This window comes from Poeciliopsis prolifica, unplaced genomic scaffold (assembly GCF_027474105.1).
Source record: "Poeciliopsis prolifica strain line A6 unplaced genomic scaffold, Auburn_PproV2 SCAFFOLD055, whole genome shotgun sequence".
NCBI classification, from domain to species: Eukaryota; Metazoa; Chordata; class Actinopteri; order Cyprinodontiformes; family Poeciliidae; genus Poeciliopsis; species Poeciliopsis prolifica.
The window spans coordinates 2,416,006-2,439,013 of record NW_026562430.1 but is presented as its reverse complement, the minus strand read 5'-3'; the positions used below and the strand labels follow the sequence as shown (position 1 = coordinate 2,439,013).

The following is a 23,008-nucleotide window of genomic DNA, read 5'->3' as shown; positions in this document are numbered from 1 at the left end:
GCAGCTGCTGCTGTAATCTCCCTCTCCACATAAATGTGAAACTTGTGATGTGTTGTGGTGGTGGGTGAGAATGATAGAAATGCTGTAAATGGGCACATGCACAGGAATAATGGCTAACTGCTGCTACGTTTTGTCCTCTTCCACAGCGGCACCTCCACCCGCAGAGTCAGACAAACAATAAGCCTTCCTGCTTTCGTTTTCTGGTATCAATGCCACTTTTTAAGCTGCACTTCTGCATGATAAATGTAACTGTCTAAGCGGCCTTTTTCCTAACGGCTACCGCTGTCCTTAATCTGATTTTCATCAAGTAACTGTGGCTAAAATGTGGAGCACTGACCCCGAGAAGCAGATATTGTATTTTTAAACGTAAGTCTTTAGACAGATTCAATTGTTGCTTTCATTCTGAGTTTTTAATGGTTTATTTTTATGGTATTATGGATTTTCTTATGATAGCACTTGTTGCTTGAAACATGACAGGAACAAGTTTATATAATTTCCTCTATAAATTAAAGTCATCTTTTAAAAATCACTTTTTGTCTTTACTAACGTTATTTATGCCATTTTGTAAAACTTGCTTGATGATCTAAAACTTTTTTTCTTAGTTTTTTAAGGTAAGATCAGACAAAATATTGAACTATTTGTTCTCTGTTACAAGAGGAGTGACGCTTTATAACCTGATCTCAATCCTAGTATTCCTAAAAGCTGATTATTCTACATCTCTTATTGTATTTTTCCTTAAAGCTAAAATAATAATCAATACTATTGATAGAAATATTAGAGGAGATTTCATTTATTTTAATTATTTTTAATAGAATAATTTATCCTGCTACACTGGCTATACAGAATTTAGAAAATGTTCTGATTAGGGTCCAGACTTTTCTAAGATGTTTTGTCGGGTTAAAGGGATAAATTAAGATTCATGAAGGTCATTGACGTGCAGCTGAGTGACGACCTGTATTATCTGTCGTTGACCGGGTCTGAAAACCCAGGAAGAGGGAAAAAAATGTTCCTGAAAGGTTTTTGTTGCAGTTTATGTCCTCAGAGCGCTTCGGGGCAAAAACAAACGGTTTCATTTGTGTTTTCTTTGCATGTTCACCTGAAAGATAGATGAGGTCTTCAGAAATGATTGCCCCCAATAATCAGGGGAGTTTCTGTGTGCAGACATCAGCGGGCTGCTTCTGCTAACTGCTGCTCCTTCTCTCTCTCCTCTCCCCCTCCCTTATCTCCCACTAAGACTTTTTTCTCACCTCCCTCGCTCTTGACTCATTTCTCACTTCCTCGGCTTTTGAACTTTATCCCCTTGGTCCTCTCATTAACCCCCCATTTGACCCCCAACACTTTCAGCAGCTCCCACCCACACACACACAGTTACAGTTTGCATCTCATTCATGTCACATCAGTCACTTCTCTCGCAGCGGGAGGTACTGCGTCCAGCCACATTTCACTTGATTGCGAAGGAATTTACCAATATTTGCTATAATAAGAATAACAGATTTCTATGTAAATCACTTGGCACCATCAGTAATTAATCACCACAACATTATGCTGCTTTCCATCCATCAAAGTGGAAATGCAGCTTCAGATTATCATTTTGAATTCAAAAGAGAAAAAAAAAAGTATAATTATCACTCCGCCGACTCTTCATTCGATCATCCACCTGATACAATCAGAAAGAAACTAACACATTTCTGTCAAGCCAGTCTGATCTTTCTTTAATTACAACAGCTACGCCATAAAAGCAACATTTTTAATCCCTCAGGTGTGAAACGATAACACACCAAGAGCCCACGATTAGCGTGCGGCTCATCAAACCTCATTATCAGAGCAGTGCTGCATGTCAGGGAGAAACTTGTCAATGTCAGGAAATGTCAATAACATTTCCCCTCAGAGCTGTTCTAAGTGAATTCGGCCCCAGTGAGCATCAGCTGTGATTTTACTGCTACTTATATTGTTGCCATGAATCTCCTTCTAAATTGACGTAATATCTCAGCAGTACAGCAGCTCTGTTAAACAGCAGCACCTTTGGGATAAAGCCTGGTCCTGAGAGTTAGAGCAATTGAAATCATAATAAATGACTTCCAAGCATTTTACGCCCTCACCCTACACAATTTATCTGAATTATGTATCAATTTAAAAAGGTTCTGCTGATTTTCTTGAGGTCAAACCTGCCATTTGTTCCCCAAAACACTGATGAAGTCAAATTCAGCCATCCTTATTGGACTGTTAGCATCTTAAGCTAAAGATTACAAAGTTATTAAAATTTGGAAACAAAAGATTCTCCTTCATTTGAGTATTTTGGTTGAAAATGTATGTTTTGCAACATCTACCTTGACTTGTCCAGTAGGGGTGTAAAGATTTAGCAATATTTTATGAAAAATATAAAGTCTATTTCTTTCACAAATACAATAAATATTTCCCTGATGACAAATTGTCTTCTAAAAATGTCAGACAAACCCGAGTGTGACGAGTCGACTCATGTTTCTAAAACACACAACGTCAGCCTTAGCATTGATAAAACATTCAATCTTCACTGAGGGTTTTCTTATGTGTTCCTAAGGTTTACCCAACATGCTTTCCATTCTTTTCCAGCTGACAGGTGGGAAAAATGCTCTGTAGAAATCATTCAGTGTGGAAAAAGTAAAGTGATTACCTGCCAGAGGTTAGCTGAGCCAAGCTTAAAGACAAATCTGGTAAAATAGCTGGAATAACTCAGTCAATGGGGAATTAAGTGTCTGCGAGCGTCTCTGAAAATCATCATTTATTCTGTGTTTTGTGAGGATTACACATGCTTTCCATTAGTGTGGAGACGGCGCCTCCGTCTATGAGAGTAACTAACCTTAAATAGCTCAGCTGGACAGAGACTGAACAAGAAGCAGCATTTTTTAAAAACAGAAAGGCTAGTAATGTTATAGAGGAGGTAAAAAATGTATTTAATCAGTTATTTCAGTTCTTTCATGCCAAGAAATCAAAGCATAGTCCCAATTAAAAAGAAATTGGGGAAGGTTTCTTTAAATATTGTAAGAAATATTCAGCAAAGTCTGAAAATGAGGGATATTAAAATAGAATAAGCTAAAAAACTTCCTATTCCATTACGAACATTTATTTTTTAAACTCAAATTTATACTATATGGACAATGGAAGCGCATCAAGTGTGTAGATTAAGTTTTCTGGACAAAAAGTTTTGTCAAGACTGGTTTCCTTTACATTTAATTTCACCTGATAATCGGCGCCTGAAGTGTTTACAGCAGGATGTCGGTAAAAGTTCGGACTTGAGTTTGAACAGTACTTTAAATACCAATGTCCAGGGGAGAGAGAAGCTTTTCTAAAGGTGTTCAACCAGACAAACTGTCTGCCGGGACGCCTTTTATCGCTGCTCCTCTGTGAGCTCCACGTCTTGCCTCAGAGCCTTGAGGACAGATATTTGCTCACAGACATGTCTGCTTCTAGATATTCCCTTTTATTTCTAAGGTTGTTTTGTGAGCTTCTAATTATGTCTAGCAGACACAGAAACGTTTGCACAAAGCATATGACTTTTCTCACACAGAGTGAATGTGTGAAGATATGACACAAACTGTTTGTAATGAATGTTTTGTTGAAAATAACATGATGATCCACAGTGTTTTCTGTTTATGGATTGTTATGAATTTACTTTGTTTTTTTAAGATTCTTTATAATTTTCACCATATGGATCTGATGAAGGTTTTTGCGCCTAAATCCAAGTATTTCTTGCGATGTATTCTTACATTTTGTTACACCGTATCTGCAAAATTTGTTTTATTTCGAATTTATGTCATAAATAAATACAAAATATTACATAACTGTGGTAAAGATTGCATTCGTTTCTTTTTTTTACAAAGAGAAATCTGAAAAGTGTGGCATTTAGCTAATCTAAAGGGACTCTCAGGCAAAATAATAATAATTTTTAAAAACTAAAAACAGCAAAAATTTCTTAGTAGAAATGGGGTCATAGATCCAAAACTTTAAATGTTTTTTACACATTTTCCTTCCAGGTCTCTTTTTAGTTTGGACTCAATTGATGAAAACTGAAACCGTGTTTCTTCTTTTCATTTGTAAACACTTGCTGCATTTAGCCAGGTTTTAAAACAGCAATTAAAAGCACATCGGGGTGCAGTAAGATGGACTTCAGAGAACAAGTCAGTGAGTAGACGTGGCCCCAGTTACCAGGACAACATAAAGGAACCAGAAAGCTGTGTAAAAAATTGTGACTTTGTGTTGCATCAAACATTTTTGTAAGTAAATTTTACTTAAAAAGTTGTACTTTTGTCCTAAATTATTTAAATTATACAACATAAGTCCAGGACGTTGATCTAAAAGGTTTTTTTTTCCCCCAAGATCAGCTTTTGTGTGCCTGCTGTGATTGGCTGAAAATCTACATAAAATGCATTGAGAATTGTGAAAACTACGAATAAAAATGCTTGTGTAAAGCACCATGTCCATCCTGATATAGTGGAACGAAAATAAGAGACATAAAATAAACTCTCGCTGGTGCTTTAATCTGCATAGAGCTGTTCTCTTGAAACAGTGAGAGGAACTGCTTTGGCTGTGTAAATTGATTTCTCCTTTTCGGCTCTCATTTGTATGGTGGCCATTACTTTTTCATCTCAGGGGAGGGAGTTTGCACAGAACTCAGAGCTAATTACTTCTGTTTGTATTTTATCAGTTTTATACCCATTGCTTCCTCTCTCTGTAGTTAAACCCTGACCACGCTGGAGGGAAAATTCGGATTTATTCTCTGCTCAAAAGCCAATTTATTAAAGAAGCAACTTATTCAGCTTTTTCTTCATGCAGTTTCTGAAATTAAACAACCTTTTTGGTGATTGTCTTAAGATAATTTAGTTCTGTATCTGGATTACTTTGTCTTTTGTTCTAGAAATAATAATTGACAAAGTTTTCCTACATTTAGGATTGAGAAACACATGATTTGGTTGTGTAGGCGGTGCTGCAGTGTCCCGAAACAGTGAATGCACCATCTGGAGAGGATTTGGCTGATGAGCTCCACCTGTGGAGTTTGTGTGTTGCTGCAGAGGAGGACAGAGACCTGCAAGGGTTTTCATGGAAATGTCTCAGTGCAGAGAAATTTTAAACACTTCAGTGAAACAAGTGAAAAAAAAAATTTTTTTAAAGAGGAATTTAAAAAAGAAAAAGAAAAACACAAACAAACAATAAAGCTGAACTGAAAACAGAGCAGATGTAGCTGGTGGGTCAACCAGAAAAAGCAGCTAGAGAGGTAAGCTAACATTTGTTTTCTCTAAATGATCAGCTTGTTAGCTGTGTTTACAACATTCTGACTTTATTTAACAGAAAATCTGACATTTCTATGAGATGTAATCACAACACTGACACCGTAAATCCCTTCAATCTGCAGACCAAACACCATCAGGTCTTGCTGTTGTTAAAGTGGACAGGAACTGGAATGATGGAGCCATTCATTGTGGATAGATTCTGATGGAGGCATCTTATCCTCTTTGTTTGCCAAGGCTTGAGGCAGGTCAAACACTAGTGACCTATTCAAAGTAGAAGTCCTCCCTTTTGTATTGATACAAGTCAAAGATCTTCAATATGCATTTCATATGGGAACCCTCATTTTAGATGGAATATATTATAATTTTTCTTTTTCAGCTCACAATGGTTGTATTCACATGCTGAACTCGTCTATTTTTGCGAAACGTCCTCAGATTAAATTTGAATGAATGAAATGAACATTCTTTTTCTTTCTAGTGAGGAGGAAGGAAGAAGTCAAGAAGAAAACCGGCAACTTACGGAGGGATTTAAAAGCTGCCTGTGGTGAGTCCAGTGTTCCTCTGATTTACTGCACTTCTGACTGAAACTGAGATCTGAAACATTAAAATTCTGACTGTATTCATTCAGATTCAAGTTGTATGAAGGATTAACTTGAATGCGTCTTAGCGTTGTGATGGTGTGATGAACCTGCTCAGTCTTCCCAATTCACTCTGGCATCATCTCTCCCAGTGTTCCAGTTTTCAGAGAAATCTTATGGCACTGACCTTTGACCTCTGAGCTCTTAAAAAAGACAGTCATTCTCAGGTTATGGCACTGAGTTGTTGTAACTTTGGGCCCCAAATTGTGAGCAGTTTGTTGAAAAGATACTTTCTGAAGAATTAAATTATGGTTCTTCAGTCTTTTAAGGTTTAGGAAATTACTTTTAAATATAAGCTGATTATTAGTAATAAAAAAAATAATAAAAACTCCCACTCCAGTACCCAAAATGTAGAAAACATCCTAAGTTTGATCGTCCTCAGAAGACTACCAATACTTTCTTAGTCTTCAGGAAGCTTTCTAAATCCCCCATCTTGAAGTTTTTGAAGATTTGTTAAATATTTAATCTGTGTGATATTATATTAGTATTAATAATTTTGCCTGTGAAGACCAGAGCAGTGACAGCACACATTTCTTTCGAGGTAATGATGGTCGACAGGAGGATCCACATCCACCTGCTTCTGAGGCAACTATTCTGCTCCTCTGGCTCAGTTGAAACGACAGCTGCTCTTCCTTGTTCTAACATTTCCACTGAGCTCATTAAAGAAATATACCAGCCGCTCATGTTGTCGCCAGGCTCAAACGAAACCAGCAAACAAGTTTTTGTTTTATTTTAATTAATTTCCATCTGATCTCTCCCCATATCAACCGTCGAATCTGTGCAAATTGTGTCGTAAAAACAGCAGCAGTAAAAAAATGAGAAAAATCAGATTTCTGCTGGTCTCAACTTGTGGCCTCGTTTCTTTAAGAGAGAAGGTTTGTCTCTGAAGAGCTTATGAAAGTGTTCAAGCAATTTTGTAAAATCACTCATCGATTCAATCATTTCGAAAGTTAGATCTGAAAAAATAGTTTCTCTTAAGTGTTGGAGTAATTAACAAAAAAAGAGAACATGAGAAAAATCTATAATTTAAAACATATAAGGATCAAGAACGAGAGTCCTTGTAGGAATGAATTTCGTAAAATAAAAAAATATCCAAGGATTCGTTTCTCGGGTTATGGACAGGACACTTGAGTAATACCAAGCATCACATCAGCTCTTCTGTTCCCAGCAGAACGTTGTGACCTTTGCCATAGGTCATCTGTTTCATCTCCCGTGGCGCCATCAGAAATGCAACGAGTGTTAAAATATTCAACGTTCAAACAATCTCCTCGGAGAAATCACTTATCAGCCTTGGAATATAAAGCAGGAACAAACGTATTACGCTCCCATTTTTTTAGTAATTATTATTCTTTTCAATCTTCATTATTTCTTAATGGTCACGGCTGCAGGTTTTGATGAATGGCTGCTCAGTAAAGTGCAGTAGAACCGGGTTCAGCCCGGTTCTATGGTCGTACGGTCCGTCCCTCAACTGGGCAGAGATTTCACTTAGGAACAAAGTGACTGTTTGACATACAGGTCACTCAGTGACTCTGGAAAATAATGTATCTTCAAAAAATATGTTTTTATATGTTACATGAAATGAAGAATCATTGCTTTTGTTCATCACTGTCTGGAGAAGAAATCAGGTTTGGCTGAAACCTGGAAACTGTTTGAAAGACTTTATCAACTTTGTTCAAGTTCAGAAGTTTTCATAGATTCCCGCTCACTTCGTAGCTCTGCTTTTAAACTGTATGACTGGGTTTGAACTTTTATGCCATCTTGGCAAATGTTTCTCACTTCATAGTGGAGCTGATTGAAGTTTGCAGGTCAGCACTCAGTTTATTTTATGGCTGATCCAAAATACATGTCTGTACTCGTGTTTTACCTTTCTACAATACTTGATCTGAGTTTGACGTTCGACATAGTTGATCGTGACATTTATTAGTATCACAATTGGTTTGCTATTTTCTGGTGGAACTGCTCACCTTGCTCAAATCCTATCTGTCAAATTGAACGTTTTTTGTGACCATAAGCAATTATGAATTTAAACTGAATGATAATTATCTGCGGTGTTCCCCAAGGTTCTGTCTTGGGTCCTCTAACCATTTGCTTTTGTTTTCTTCTGTTCATTCAAATTGTACACAACAAGATGGAGTTTCAGTTATGCTGATGACACACAGGTGTCTCTTTCGATTTTGTTTCACGTACCCTAGTTACACCTCAAATGAATAGGAAAGTTATAAATTGTTTGTTTCATCATCGTTTGAAGACGTAGAAACATTGATATGTAAACTTTTGAAGAAGTAAAAACTATTTTACCAATTTTTCTCATTCTGGTGTTTCATAAATGGAAACAATTGTAGAAATCCAGATTATTTATTCATTTGGTCTGACTTTAATGTCTCTGATGAGCCAGAAAAGTTAATGTTTAAACCAAAATGATTCCACTTCCTGCTGAGTCCAGGATTAGTAACGTTGTTGTGAACTGGGAGCAGCTGCCCAGCTCAGCCAGGGAGTCTGGAGTCGTCTGTGAGTGATGGATGCGAGGGGCGCCTGTGCAGCAGCGTTTGATTGATGGAGCATGCCGTCAAGGTAACAGTGGGGTGTTGACGAGGTGTGTCAACAACAATGAATTTTGTTGACATTAAATAGCACAGATGGTTCTTCAGCTTTTAGCAGGAGGCAGTGAGGGATTTTTCTGCCATATTTTGGTATTTTGTGAAAACTCAATCTCTAATCAGTCGATATTTATATTTTTACACTCCTGATGGCTCTGTTGAGATGTAATAAGACTGACCTAAAATCTATCGCTGTGTCGCTCACATCGGCCTGGGGTTGCTGTGGAAGTGGGGTGTGGCAGATCTAAAGATCAGCTGCCACATTATCCCAGTGATTTGTGATTTGCGGCTGATCACAGCTGCACTAAGCAGCTCTCCAGTCGAGGACGACGGCTCTAATGATGCAGGTGCACACTTGACCTGCATCCGGTTTATGTCGCCTCTTGACCAGCTAACTCTCGACATTGACTGACGCAAATGAGAAACGTTGTTGGTCCAGAGTTATGTCTCTAACAAAATCTAACATTTTCTTATGATAAAACCATAAATTTACTGTTTTGTTTTTGAGATCTTATGTGAAAGACCAACATAAAGTGATGCAAATTCAGAAACAAATTCAGCACTTTTCCCCTGAGAATTTCTTAAAGAAAAATCTGAAAGCTTTACTTTGATACTCTGAAATAAAAGTCAGTTCATTGTATAATAATGACATGTTCAACTATTTAGAAAAGAAAGATGGTTAAAAATGTCAGTGCACAGCTTGTACTTTTGCACTGTGAAGCACCGAACCTGAAAACTGTAGAAATAAGTTGAAACATGATACATAACTTTGACTGCAAATTCAGTTCAGCAACAACAGGAGCATTTTATTTTTCCTTTTCCAATATTTTTCAGATGAGTCCAATTCATCTTTTATTTCATTATAAACTATTTTAATTTTTTTATCTCAGCTTTATACCCTGACCTTAAATGACCTCTGATTACGAACACAAAAATGAAACATTGAAAAAACCTCAATAAATAGAAAACTAAGCTGAAACAAACATATTTGGGCTCAGATTTTCTCCTGCTCAGTTTCTCCTGAGGGCAGTGAGTCTTGTTTACTCTTATTGCCTGGTATAATTCAAGCTGCTTTGAATTGTTGCTTTTCAGAACAATTCTACCCACTGCAGAGATCTTGACTGATTGAAGCGTCTCTCTGATCTCAGATGAATTTGGATGACATCTGATAACTGATATTTGTGTTTCAGTGAAACCGTCTCAGCACTGCTGTGCTGTGACTAAATGTTCCCAAGGAGCTGAACCATAAATCCAAATACTAACTCATAAAACCATTATTTAAATGTTTGTCATTTATTAAAAAAACAATATAAATATGTTTTATTTGAAAGCTTTTTCTTTGCATCTGGAGATGACGGTAGACTGTTGAACGATAGTCGTTGAAAACCTGACTGTGCAAAGAAAATCTGCGCACATCTGCGCTCCATTAAGGTGAACCACGGTGGTGGCAGTATTATGCTTTTGAGCTGATGTGAGGAAATACAGGATGATCTGGAAGCTGCAAACTGGAGGTTCGTCTTCCAGCAGGATCATCAGAGCAAAATTTAAATCGAAACACATTCAAGTGTTTCAACAGCCTAGTCAAAGTCCAGGCCCAACTCCAATTGACAAAAAAAGACGGTAAAAAAACCTTCCTAAAAACTTGCAGCTATAGTTGTAGTGAAAGGGCTGAGTTTAAATGCATGCCACACTTTCCAGATTAAATAAAGTTAAATCCAGGTTTATTTTCCCTTCCTCCTCGTTGGTCTATCACATAAAATCTCACTTAAAACATTAAGGTGTGTGTTATTTGCACTTTATATTAAATATGTGTTGCTGCTGGGCATTTCACTTGCAAAGAGATCAAATGTACTTTGCTTATCTTACCTGGGTATTGGTTGCACTTAATCCTCCAGAGACATTTTCTCTCTCTCTTTCTCTCACTTGATGAAACCCTCCCAACTTTCTTGAGCTCTCCTGCAAAATCTGATAATTGATGCCCTGTTGTCCCTGCGTGTTTTCTTCCCACTCACACTAGCTGCTGAAGGTGTGATCGTAAGAGACAAACACCTGCTCGCTCGCAGCTTAGCGAGCGCCGACAGCATGAACACGGCAGAGTTCACCAGGAAATGACACGCAGCTAGAACGACTGCAACCTGCAGCTCCAGAGTCATTGGCTCCAGAAAGAGGAGCGGAGGGTGGAGAACGTTTTGGGTTGATTGTCTTGAGGATTACCACCTGCTCTGAGATGTTTACAACATGTGGCAGGTTGATATGGATCTCATGGGGAGGTGTAGGTTTTCTTTTTCTTTTTTGTTAGAGGGTTTGACATTCGTAGTGAAGCAAGAGCAGAAACAGTGGAGAGAAGAAATGGATGAATACCCATCTGATTGGGTTATAAATACTCTCAAAGGGGTCGCTGCCTCATAAAGATTATCTGTTGCAAACAGTGCATGTTTGTGGATGTGTGTGTGTGTGGGGTGTGCGTGTGTGCGTGTGTGTGTGTGTGTGTGTGTGTGTGTGTGTGTGTGTGTGTGTGAAAGCTAAAGTGTGCATTCAGGAGATTTTCATCCGGAGTTTGTTCTCCTCTCAGGGATGAATCCTGAATATTTTATCCGACTCCAGCTCAAAATGAGAGAAAGAATTAAAGACCCAGTTCGACTTGTTGTCGTCTACATTTCGCACGATTGCACCCGTCTCACGTCCAATATAGGATTCCATTTTTTTTTCTTTTATTGTTGTCGCCGCAATTATGCAATCATGTGCTTGAAATGGAGGCGTTTAAAGAGCGAGCGGATCAATTGCTTTTTCAGCCCGGCTTTAAATGCGGGAGCTGTGACGCCGAGATTGCTGGCAGAAGAAGAGTGCTGCGGTGCAGAGTCCATGCTGCGGAGGGTTTTAGGTTAATGTCTGCCTAACCCCTGCTGTCATAAAACCAATTCTTAATGCAGTTTTCACTCACAGTGTATACTTTATCACCGGTTCAGAAATGTAATGGACTGGGATTCATTCATCTTCTGGATCCAAAAGCTGTTGAAATTAATTTTTTTGTGAATTCTAGATGTTTTATTCAAACTTTAAGAGCATAGAAACCTGCTGGAGATCTTTTTGCGTTCTCGTTTATCTTCCTCACGTTTTGCTTGGCATTTATTCTTGCAGCTCGTCTTCGTCGCCACTTCTCATTCATCTTCACTCGGCTCAACTAGGAGTTCTTGGAGCGGTTTGGAACGAGCAACAATTCATTCTGTAAATGGAGGAAATTGTCAAGCAATGATGAGCAAATAAGATGGGTGAAGTTCACTGCAACGCAAAACAAAGCTGTGATGAATGGCATGCTCGCCAAACATTACATATACCTACAAACGAAATGTTTTGCTGCCACGGCAATGATTTACTGGCTCATTGTCGCGTCAGAATAACTTTTTTCTGAATATGGCATTTTGTCCAATTTCCGGTATGCAGTTTGTAAATAAACTTCTAAATGAGACTCGTTTTTTTCTAAAAATCTATTTCTGTATATCGAACTGCACAAACAGATAAATGGTGTATTTATCTGTGTATTCGTGTGTTTTCTTTCTGCTCTGTCTGTAACTTTCAGTAAACAAAACAGAACAGAGATTCTGGCTTCCTGTGTGTCGGGATGAGATTAAACCTCTGATAGCGGCAGCAGGAAATCCCTGGTGACCTTTCAGTTTCCTGTCCAGTGATTTTTGTCTTTATCCTATTGAGCGTAATCTTTGCCAAGTTGGTACAACTGGGAATAAATAAGAGTGCAGAATGTGCGCTGCGTTCCACACACACCTCATCTTCCACTGAATGAGCTTTTTGTGGATGGCTGAAGGTGTTTCTGTTGAGGTGTTTCACAGTCAGTTTTCCCAGTTAGTGCATTTAAAACTCTGACAAACAGAATTAAACTGCCCTTTTTATTAAGTCAGAAATAAAATATTCCAGATACGTTTCAGGCTGACCACCTTCTAGCTTCTGCTGCCCCAGATTCTCCATCATTGTGCCGTGCTCATCCTCTCCCGAATGCAACACGATCTGGTCTTCCAGCAGCTCTCTGTTCGAATTGAGAACAGAACAACCCACGACCTCGGCGCCGGAGGTAAACCGGCATTATACCCGACTGGGTACATCATATTTCTAAAGCCGTTTTTCTGTGAGAGCGTAGCAGAAACCATGGATGATGAGTGGCAGAGGTCATGGAGCGAGTTTTTATTCTTTTTACCTCACTGGAGCTATATGTGAACTTTTCTTTTCCAAGGTTTGCCCTACCTTTTACTGAAAATGTGGCTAAAACTTTCCGCTAAAGTAGGGCACTAATCAGTTTTCTTTTCAGTGTGATGCTTTTTAATCCTTCTTGTGGACAGCCAGCAGGGAAGCTTTTTTAATCCTGACTTTTGGGAAACACTTGAGCGCGTTATTACCCTATAAATTGTGTCACTTGCATCCCGAACAGTTTAAATCACAATCAGTTGTGTTGGAATGAGGAGAAGGGCGATGGCGGCGGCGGCGGCGGCAGCTGGTGCGCGTGATGACTTCCACTCATTTTCTCCCTCGCAGGATCCAGAAAGGCTAACAAAGCTGTCGCAGATGTTTGGACGAGTCTTCCTCATTTCTTTTATGGCTCGGCTGTAATGACTTCGCTGGTCAGTGGAGACCCCCTGAGCTGCTGTTTTCTGCAAATAATCAAACTGAGGATGTGCCAACACACACTTTAAAGAGAAAAACACTGGCTGCACTTCAAAGGAAAATGAGGAAACAATTTGCTCTGACTTTATTGGCTGCAGTTAAACTTGACAGCTGCTGAGTTACTGGTTCTGTTTGTTTAAGCAAAACGGGCCCAGTTTGATACCAGTACAATTGATATTTTGCTTAATTTGTTACAATTATTCACATTGCACTGCTGATTTTGAGAATAACCAATTTGATTATCACATCTGAGGTTTTTAAAGTTATTTGGTTCTTGAATTTCAGTTTTGAAATTCATGGGATGGACAGCAATATTTAAAAATATTTGATTTGTCTTAAATAGCTCAAGTAAAATTTAAAATTACAATCTTATCAACTTTAAGAAGGTTTACTTCAGTTGTTTCACTTCCATTGACCTTAAAATTGAGGGGATTGGAATTATGAAAATTAATTTGCTTCATGGAAACTCAGTTATTTTCAACAAAGTTTTTCAAACTGTATGAATCTAAAACTGCACTAGTGTGTTAACTGCACTCCTCAGCGATAACGTTTGCCAACACTAGTGACCGCAGCCCTATCAGGTCAGGGCTGCTGCCTCATATATTTTCTACATATAATTTGCTGGTGCAGTGAAGCACAAAATCCTGACAGATAAACAGAACTGAGCACAAGCTGCAGCAGAGGAATGTTTTCAGAGCCGACAGGAAGCAGAGGAAATCTGTTAGCCATGTTTTAATAGGTAAAGGTCAGACCGTCTCATTTACAAGGTTCTAACGTTTTGTATTCATTTGGATACTTAAAATATTAAAGTATGAATGTAGTTGGAGAAAACCAGCAGCAACCTTGCAGTACCTTTAGGTTTCCAATGTAGTTCCGACTTAAAGTTTAGATTTCAGTGGATTTGGGCTGAAGAAGAAGAGCCAGAGATGTGATTTGAAATGTTTTATTATCCAGTGATTAGTCTGTGTGTGTTTGAGATGGCCATACAGCCCTGGTTTAAATTCCTCCTTGTGCCTCAGAAGCCAAATTGTTTGGCCCCCTCTTTATCGGCGTGGTGCTGAAAGCAGCATCCATATTCATTAAAAACATTAAAATCCTCTCTGCATGTCCACCAAACAGCCAGATGCCGACAGAAACCAGCTGGTGAACATAGCGGCGCCATCAGCAGCTGAAGGATGGCGGATATTTCCCCCTTAATAGGAAAGTAAATATTGGACTCCAACCATGCTGCGGTGGCGGATGAATCCTAATGCTGCTCTGGTTTTCACAGGAGTTATGAATCCAGATGACTTTGGTTTCTCCTTCAGAGAAACAGTGTTTGTTTCCTTCCAGATTCCTGTTTTGCCTAAACATTTTAGATGAAGTAAATGTTGACAAGGTGATTTGGGTAAATATTCCAGTTTTAAATGATTGATCAAAAGAAAAAAGTGCCAGGCCTTTCCTGTATATGCAAATGTCAGACAAAAAGCTCATTTCAGTCTGATTTCCCTGAGGTCCCTTTTGTTTCTGTGGCCACTGAGACAAGATTGACTTTAATGACGTCTTCAGCGCGTTGTGAGATTCAGACTCTGAATAAGCCGCTGGGGCTTTTTCTTTACCTCTGTTGTCTCGTAAACATTTCTACCGTTGGCCTAAAATCACACAAAGTTGGCCAGTGGACAGATTTCCCTGGAGTGTCCATTCATGAAAACGCGGCCCAGCTCCCATTTTGCAGATGTAACGAAAGAGGCGCATTACATTTTCATTTTTAAACGCCTCTAATATCAGATCGCACAACAGCCTCTTTATCTACATGACTGCATTGAACTGGGCTTTGGATGGAACTAATGTTAATTCTCAGTGACAACTTTCCCGCTTGGCCTCTATTAACGATTAAATACTTGCCGCTCAGCTAAAAGTCGCTTTATTCTGGTGAAACCTCCTGGCGTTTGCCACCCAAACAATCCATCTTTGATGTTTTTCTCTTTTTTTTCCCCCTCCAAAGTCTATTTTAGTATCAGACGGAGAAAATGAGTCACAGGAAGTAGACCAGGACAGATCCGTCAGTCCAGTGAGTGAAAACATTCCTGATGCCGTCATGTTAATTATTTTCAAGATGTCTGATCCAAAACGCTAGAATGCTCACATAAAAATGAAATGAATATTAGTGGAACCCTAAATCTTGATAACTTGCAGTGTTTTAACAGTTTTCATTTTGAAATTGGACTCAAATGAAGCAGCAGGTTGTTCTAAATATAGATATTGTGCATGTTGTTTCCCCATCAGGGTTTAGAGTCAACATTATTTCTAGGCAGAAAAATCAATAAAATCTACCGTATCTTTGGAACAACTTTTCAAATTGGCATGCAAAGCAATTATGTGTCTTATTTGGTGCTGAACTGAGAGAAAATGAAAGTCTGTAGAGAAGAAAACAAAAAAAGCAAAGTCTGTAGGCGATGTGTCTGAGAGCAGACGATCTGCGATAATAAAACCTGATATTTCTGACCTCGATACTAAGAGGAGACAGAGGGAAACCTGTTTTGTTTGCAAACTGTAAGACAAAGTCTGACTGAAAGGCACCAGACATTCAAACCAGAATGTCTCTGCAATGTGATCTTGTTAGTGGATCTGCTGGTTCTGACAGGAAAATGATGCAAAATATTTTTGTTTCTACTCTAGTTTTGCTTAGTACTTTAAAAGCTAATGATGCAGTGAGGATTTTTGAAAGATGATCACATCTGTGTGGTTGGAAGGTGATCAAGAAGCGATTTGCAATGCAAATTATTTGAAAGTCACACAAGGTGATCTTAGAGGAACTATTTATCTAAATGACTTATGAAAATTATATGAGGTGAAACTTGATGTATAAAACTCTTATTATAACCCCTATTCCAGAGATTTAGTTGTGAAAAGTCCAAAATCTGTTCTCACCATATTGTCTTTAAGTCCTGCATTCATAAAGGGAGTCACTGCGCCAGCAACATGCTGTAAGCCAGCCATGTTTCCATAATTCGAGTCCCTCCAGGTTTATCAGACGCAGCTCCCTACAGCAGGAATTAAAACCTCGGTTTCTGCAGCACAGTGGCTTCCCCTCCATATCAAACGCCTTCATCGGCTGCTTGCCTGCTCTGCGTAGGTGGCAGCAGCAGCAGCAGCAGTTTCCTCCGGTGCCAAGGAAGCTCCACTGCCTTCACATCCACCCCGCAACTCCTCTCCTTTCTCCCCCTCTCTCTGTCTGCTTGCTGTTGGGGAAAACTAGGTCACTAAAGTGAGGTGAAAGCAACGATGTGCTCATGCGTCTGTCACTGGATATTAGTCGCGTCATTGTTATTAGGCAGACAGACAGCCAGAGGACGGTTGTAAATCACTGTATTTATTGTGGATGGATTAATTGAACTTTTCCAGCAGAACATTGGATTAGTGATACTTTTAGACAACAGAAGCAAACATGATGACCTTTCAACGGCCCAGAGGTCAATGGAAAGACACTGTTATCAATAGTTACCATGAGTATTGCCAGATGTTAAGGATAACACTCTGAATAATTTTGATCTAGTTTATATTATTTCAAATCAATAATATTGATGTAAAACTACTTGTTCCATTGGCAGATTATTTCACTGTAACAAGTCAGTTTAAGTACTTTTGCATCAACATTAAGGAATTAATGACTTAAAACAAGCTCCTATATCTTGGTAAAGAGTTAATTTTATCTTATTTCCAGTGTATGAAAATATTCACACTAAGCATAAATACACAGGAAAACCAGAAGACGCCCCAAAAACAGAACTTGGTTGGGAAAACATTGAAAGTAAACCATATGATTTTTGCTGCTGTTGATTTTGTATAGAATCTATTATCTTATCATGCAAGTTTGTGTGTGAACAGATAATTAGAGATGTGGATTCAACAAGTGAAAATCAGAATCAGCTGTAAAACTAGATGTCTTTCTGAACTCAAACTTTTCTCTCAAGGTTTCATTTTTAGACAAAAACACTCCACTGTCGCACTTGACCAAAACATTATTTATTTGTATAAGCAAGATACTACACAATAGAAAAGATGCTTAATTTCACCCAAGATCCTATTTTCATAAAAGCTTCCTCTGGGAGAGCTGATCCAAGACCAGTGTGGCTCGTTTAGCTCTCTGCCCCGCCCTGCTGTGGTCTCCCTGACGATCACGAGCAAATTACTTTGTGGGAGGGTGAAAAAAAACGGTAATACGTGATTTTCTGCCACCTCGATGGGACCGACTGCTGCTCTGACACCAGCAGACCTTAATGGGGGTGACGAGGTCTGGTGGAAAAGGCGGCCGCTCCAGCGACTTCATTAAGCTCTCTGGGGCTGATCTTGGATTAGCGCTCAGACTCCACAGAGCTTTTACAAACACAGGTTCCTGTCGCTTGATACAGACAAGGTGATGTTCATTGAGACGTAGAAAATAGTGATTTCTTTTGTTTTATTGAAGTATCTCAACAGACTAAGACACTTATAAAGTGTAGTAGAAATACCAGAGGTGAGGAGAGTTTACTGCGGTGTTGGCCAAGCTCTGGTAAGTTCAGTCAGTTCTGAGGAGATGAATTTGCTGAATACTAATGAAATGCCACTGTCTCATGAGTTAATCTGTAAATCAGCATAATAGTAACAGCCCACAGTGTAACAGCCCCTCTGCTGTTCATCTAGCAACTCTCAAAACGGGTTTATTTTCCATTACAAGTCTCTGGATAGGACACAAATGGGTATGGAGGCTTTATGAATATATAAGCCCACTAAAAATAAACTAATTTACGCAGCACGAACTGACTGAACTGTAACCAGACCGACTCCAGCCTTGCTACTGGCCTAACATACATTCCATAACTGTATGAAAATAGAAACATTAATTAGATACGTCTCACAAAAAGCTTCAAATACCAGTGAAAGTGTGTTGGTGTAGGGAGGAGGACAGAAAAGAGGGACCGGTTGTTGTAGGAAGCCAAAGAACCGCAAGAAACAACGTAAAACAGCTAACAAAACCAAAAAGGTTTTGCCTGAACGTTTGGGTCCGAACACAAACATGGCGCCGGGTTTTATTTGTTTGAGGAGGGAACGGAGAGACTCCATCAAGAGCCATCAGCAAACATGCTGTAGCATCCATTTCCAGCTCTGTGCTGTGCACCAGGTGAACGTGGAGCATCACAACATATAGAAGCGAATCATCTCAAATTGGTGAACTTGGCTAGCAAACAGGGTCTCCCATGTTTGCATTTGTGTTAGGATGACGACTCTCATCATCCTTCAAAGCCATTTTCCACGGTTTGCAGGCGTGATGGCAGCTTATGTTTTTTTTTAAATAAATAGTTTGACATTTTGTCGGGGAGATCTGTGTTGCTGCCGAGGTTTAGAGAAGAAAACCAGTGTAATATTTCGGTGGCAAAGGTTAAGTTACATAAAGTCATTCTCATTCTTGCGGCGTCTAAGAGTGACATTTGTCAAAGCCATCACCACCTCTGAGGGTCTCTTGTGTCACACATGGGCAATATTAGACACCTACAGCCACTGGCCACTTTATTAGGTACACCCTATCAGTATGGATTGAACTGGTTCATCATTTGTGGGACAGATTCAAGAAGGATTTTGAAAACATTCCTGAGATTTTGGTGATTTTTATAAGATGGTTGTTGGATATTTTTTGGTGTAAGGTCATTGATGGAAATAGGAGTCCAGTAACTTACTTTTTTAAATGGAGCTTTGTTTGATCCTGCTGGATGGAGGCGTCAATAGGTATACTGTGGTTAAATCTTGCTTACTTAATACATTGGTACATACACAGAACCGGATTTTTATATTGACTAAGCATCCAGATTTTTACTACGAGCTTCTATTTTCAGCACCAGGAATCAGATTTGGTTGTCATGCATTTGTTTCTTCATTCCTTGCTAATTTTATTTACTTGAGAAAGGCATCCAGTGCATGCAACCTTTACACAAAGCTACTTCTGTGTTGTTTCTGGCTGAGGAAGTTGCTGGGCAGCAAATGGCACCATCAGAAAGCGTTAATTACCAGACGTGCTACTATCTCAGTGAACCCATGAAAAAAACTGATGTGTTGTTTTTATTTCGGGGGTTTAAAATCTAATTCTTGCTGCTAGCCATTGTCTTTCAACTCCTTCATAATGGAACCATTTTCAAACCAAAAGGCCAGTAATAACGAACATAAAATATTTGGGAGTGTTTTACATTACTGTGAAGAAATTTTGGACTCAGTAATGCAAAAATAATTTCACTTTTATTTTTGATGAAGCTAAATGTGCTTAAGTCTGAGGTTCTGAATTGATGTTTCTGCATTCTTCTGTGAAGGTTCTGGAGGGGATCGGAGTCCATGGTTCCTGGAGCAGCAGAACAACCCAAGACCTTCATACTTCCACCAACATGTTTAAGGGTAGGTTGTGTTTTTTATTGTTACTATGTAACGAGAGGCACAGCTTTTAGGACGTTCCATCTTGGTTTTGTCAGGCAGAGCAATTATCCCAAGAAATATAACAACCATTTGGTGGATCGTCTTTTCCTTTTGGGTTAAGTAGTTTGACCTTAAAACTCAATTTCTGTCAGATTCTCTCATATTATTAGATCACAGATGCTGACTTTACCTGAGGCAAGGAAAGCCTGCAGGGCTTTAGACATTATCCCGGTTCTACAAGATCTTAACTCATCTAAATAGTTTATTAATCCCTTCTCGATGAATAAATATCAACTATCTTCTCTGTTCTTTCATATCTTTAGGTAGGAAAATAATTGGTGGCCCAACTTAATGTTGCAAAATAGGTTCTATTTAGATAGTTATTTAGCCAAATCTAAAACAAAAGTATAAGAAGCATAAACTGAAGAAATCACTTTTCTAGGCACAGATTTTTTGGCAAATCAAATAGGTATTAATTGTTTTAAAGTTCATCTCAGCTGGTGCTAAAGACCACTACATTTTTTCCAATTTTACTTCACAGCGTTCTGACCAATAATCCCCATGGTACGGTTCAGCTAAAAGGGTTGCTAATGGTCAGGCTCAGTCAGAGCTCGTTACTAAATCTAATGTCTACACCTTGGTCCAATTGGTAGTAAGTAGCCTAATACTTTTCTTTAAAAGTTCAAGTTTAATCACAGTTCACTTGGCACACAGTTCCCATAAAACGTAGTAAATAATATTTGCTTCACCTTCGTTCTAAACATTGAAGTTCACAACCATTGCACAGAAAAAATACCTTTACTCATAATGTGTCACTGTAATTATGCAAAATACTAGAAGAAACAAAAAGTTATGTGATCGATATTATAATAAATTACCAGATTCTCTGATTGTCTTTTGTAGATGAAAGGTTTTCCTAATCTAGTAATTTATCTTATTTGTGAATTTCTGGAGTGTGTAAAGTGTTGAAATGAAGATTACTTTCAGGAGTAGAGCTAAATCCATAACAAAACACACAGAAATGTAGAAGTTGAGCTGTTATATTTCTAGCCACACTCCAGATCACAGCTGACAAACAAAAATCTCCCAAAATGTCAAACTTTTCATTTACAAAGAGACTGTGAAATTAAAAATGACAGTAAAAAAAATCCAAATAAGCATATTTAATAGAGAAACTAAATATCTGCTCTGAATGAAAGCACTCCTATAGCTAAGCTTATTTGTGTATTTAAACATACATAATACGCCCAAGGCTGGGATTTGTAAGTTTAGTTTGGTTGGTTTACATTTGTTGCGTAAGAATGTTGTAAACTGCGTCCCGTGGTCATAAAACATCAGCACCAACAGGCTGCTGACTCGTATTAAACAGCTAACTGATGTGTTGGCGTTGCTGTAAACTCATGTCCAACTTGATGAGAAAAGAGGAAAAGAACTAATTCTAGTATAGAACTAAAACTAAGCTGCTACAAAATAAAAGCAACAACTTTGAACATGTCCATTTGTGAAAAACTGAGATCCAGGTTGGTTTCGTCAGTAGATGGACAGCTCAGCATGCGGCCTTGTGACTTATGGGATGAAAAAGAAAAATGAACTCTGAAGCCGCATACTTTGTTGCTGCACCCTTTCCAGAGAAGGCACTATGGGTGCTTGGCTATCTCGATGTCCAAGATTCAGCTTTGCAACCCTGTCCCCGAACTTCTCTCTAGTCACAGTTTGGTTTCCTCAGAGTTATAAAATCTGTCTTTCCGTCCTGACAGAGAAGTAAAGCCACTTTTTAAAAATCCTGGCCATCAAAATATTACCCTTGAAGAAGCGTGTCTGTAAAAACTTCCCATAATAAAGATCCAGCTGATTTCCTCCACAACCTGGTTGAGACCTCACGTCTCCAGTCTCGGTGGGGAATGATGAGAGCTGTTCCAGCAGGGTCCAAAGATGGCCGCCCGATCAGACTAGAGGTAGAGGTAGCTGACCCAGTAGACTATGTTAAAAAGCAAGAAGGAGGTGGGGAAAAACACCCGGGAATAGGAATCCAGCTCCTGGATGTTGAGGTGGATCCGTCCTTTCCTCCAGCCGCCTTCTTTACACTCTTCGAAGCAGCAGAAAAAGCTCTTGCAGTCTTTGCCGTCCAGGCACTCGTACAGGCAGTTGTCATCATAGTCGTGCCAGAACAAGGAGTTGCCCATTGGCATCATGGCTCGAGGGGTGCGACCAATGTTGAAGGATGAGTAGGCCTGCAGTACAGAGTGAGAAAAATTCAAATAGTGTCACTTCTAAGAATCCATTCACAAGATGAGTAACTCGCGTTGTATTAGAGCTGGACTTAATTGAATATTAAAGGATCCTTTTAAAGTACGAGTTGGTGAAACTGTCAAATTTACTAACCTTGATTTAGCTCAGTTATATTTTAATGGTCAAAGATGGAAAAACAATCTAAAAATTAAATAATTTTTATATTTTTTACCTTCTACAATCAATTTTGCAACAATCTCATTACAAATAGTGTTTTTTTTTTTCTGAAACCAAATTTCTTGAACAGTTTAAAATAAAACAGTCAATTGTTTGCTGTAACAATCTGTACATCTGCAACTAATTAAGACAAGCTTGGACAAAATGATTGCGAAATTCTTTTAAACATATCGCCTTTTAAAAGCATTAGCTTTTACACAGCTGCCAAACAGATGATTCTCAACTCGACTTCATTGAACTACGGAGAAATAGCTGTAAATCAAGTTCCTAGTGGTTCACTGTGTTTAATCAAATCCACAGCCATCAACCAGGAAGCGTTGGAGAGCTTAATGCTTTCTTCTGGTGACAAGTTTTGTGGAGGTGTTGCTTTTTATTTCCCAGCAGGACTCGTCACCTGCCCACACACAAAAAAAACCCCCCTGCTTTAATACTAACGGTGTTACTGTGCTTGATTGACCAGCAGTGTAGCCTGACCTGAACCCCAGAGAGCCAGATGAACAAGTGAAACACTAGACTGAACATCAGAGCTCAGCTCAAGGCCTCCACTGCTGCAAAGTAAACACCCAAACTAATTCACTCTTTACAGTACAAGGACATGCTTTCTGCATTAAATAGTTTCTCACCAGTCTTTAATAATTGCAGCTTTTGCCACTAACCATAAGGATCACAATGAATTGAAATAAACGTTTGACAAACTCCTGTGAGCAATGAATCTAGAATCCAACCTTTACTCTCTGAGCTGCATTTGAACATTTTTGTTGTATTATAGCCTGAAGTTTGTGGACAAATGAACTAAGTTTATGAAAACAAATCCTTGACACAAGATTTTATGCAATCAATGCACCAAATAGACAAATATTCTTGTTTAGATGATAAAAAAACATAAATAAAACTGATCTATAACAGAAATAAAATTTTATATTCAAAGGTTTCTTTTGAGAAGTTCAAATTGGAGTAG

At 38.8% G+C, this 23,008-nt stretch overlaps 2 protein-coding genes across 4 annotated transcripts in view; one reads left to right on the top strand and one right to left on the bottom strand.

Moving 5' to 3' along the window:
• The window catches only part of cfap221 (cilia and flagella associated protein 221), a 91,697-nt gene that overhangs the window by 45,705 nt on the left and 22,984 nt on the right, over window positions 1-23,008 (top strand). For 2 of the 3 annotated variants that reach the window (XR_008608138.1, XR_008608139.1), the window contains exons 27-28: window positions 5,740-5,805; window positions 19,485-19,566. The gene's annotated coding sequence lies outside the window, so the exon portion shown is untranslated. Of the gene's footprint in view, window positions 1-5,739; window positions 5,806-11,634; window positions 11,761-19,484; window positions 19,567-23,008 lie in introns of those variants that run through there. The other variant, XR_008608140.1, reaches the window with a different exon arrangement.
• LOC129379088 (gamma-aminobutyric acid receptor subunit gamma-3-like) overlaps window positions 20,733-23,008 on the bottom strand; it is a 69,846-nt gene continuing 67,570 nt past the window's right edge. The window contains exon 10 of the mRNA XM_055059670.1: window positions 20,733-21,815. Within this exon, the coding sequence (XP_054915645.1) occupies window positions 21,534-21,815 (282 nt within the window). The 3' untranslated portion in view covers window positions 20,733-21,533. The remainder of the gene's footprint in view (window positions 21,816-23,008) is intronic.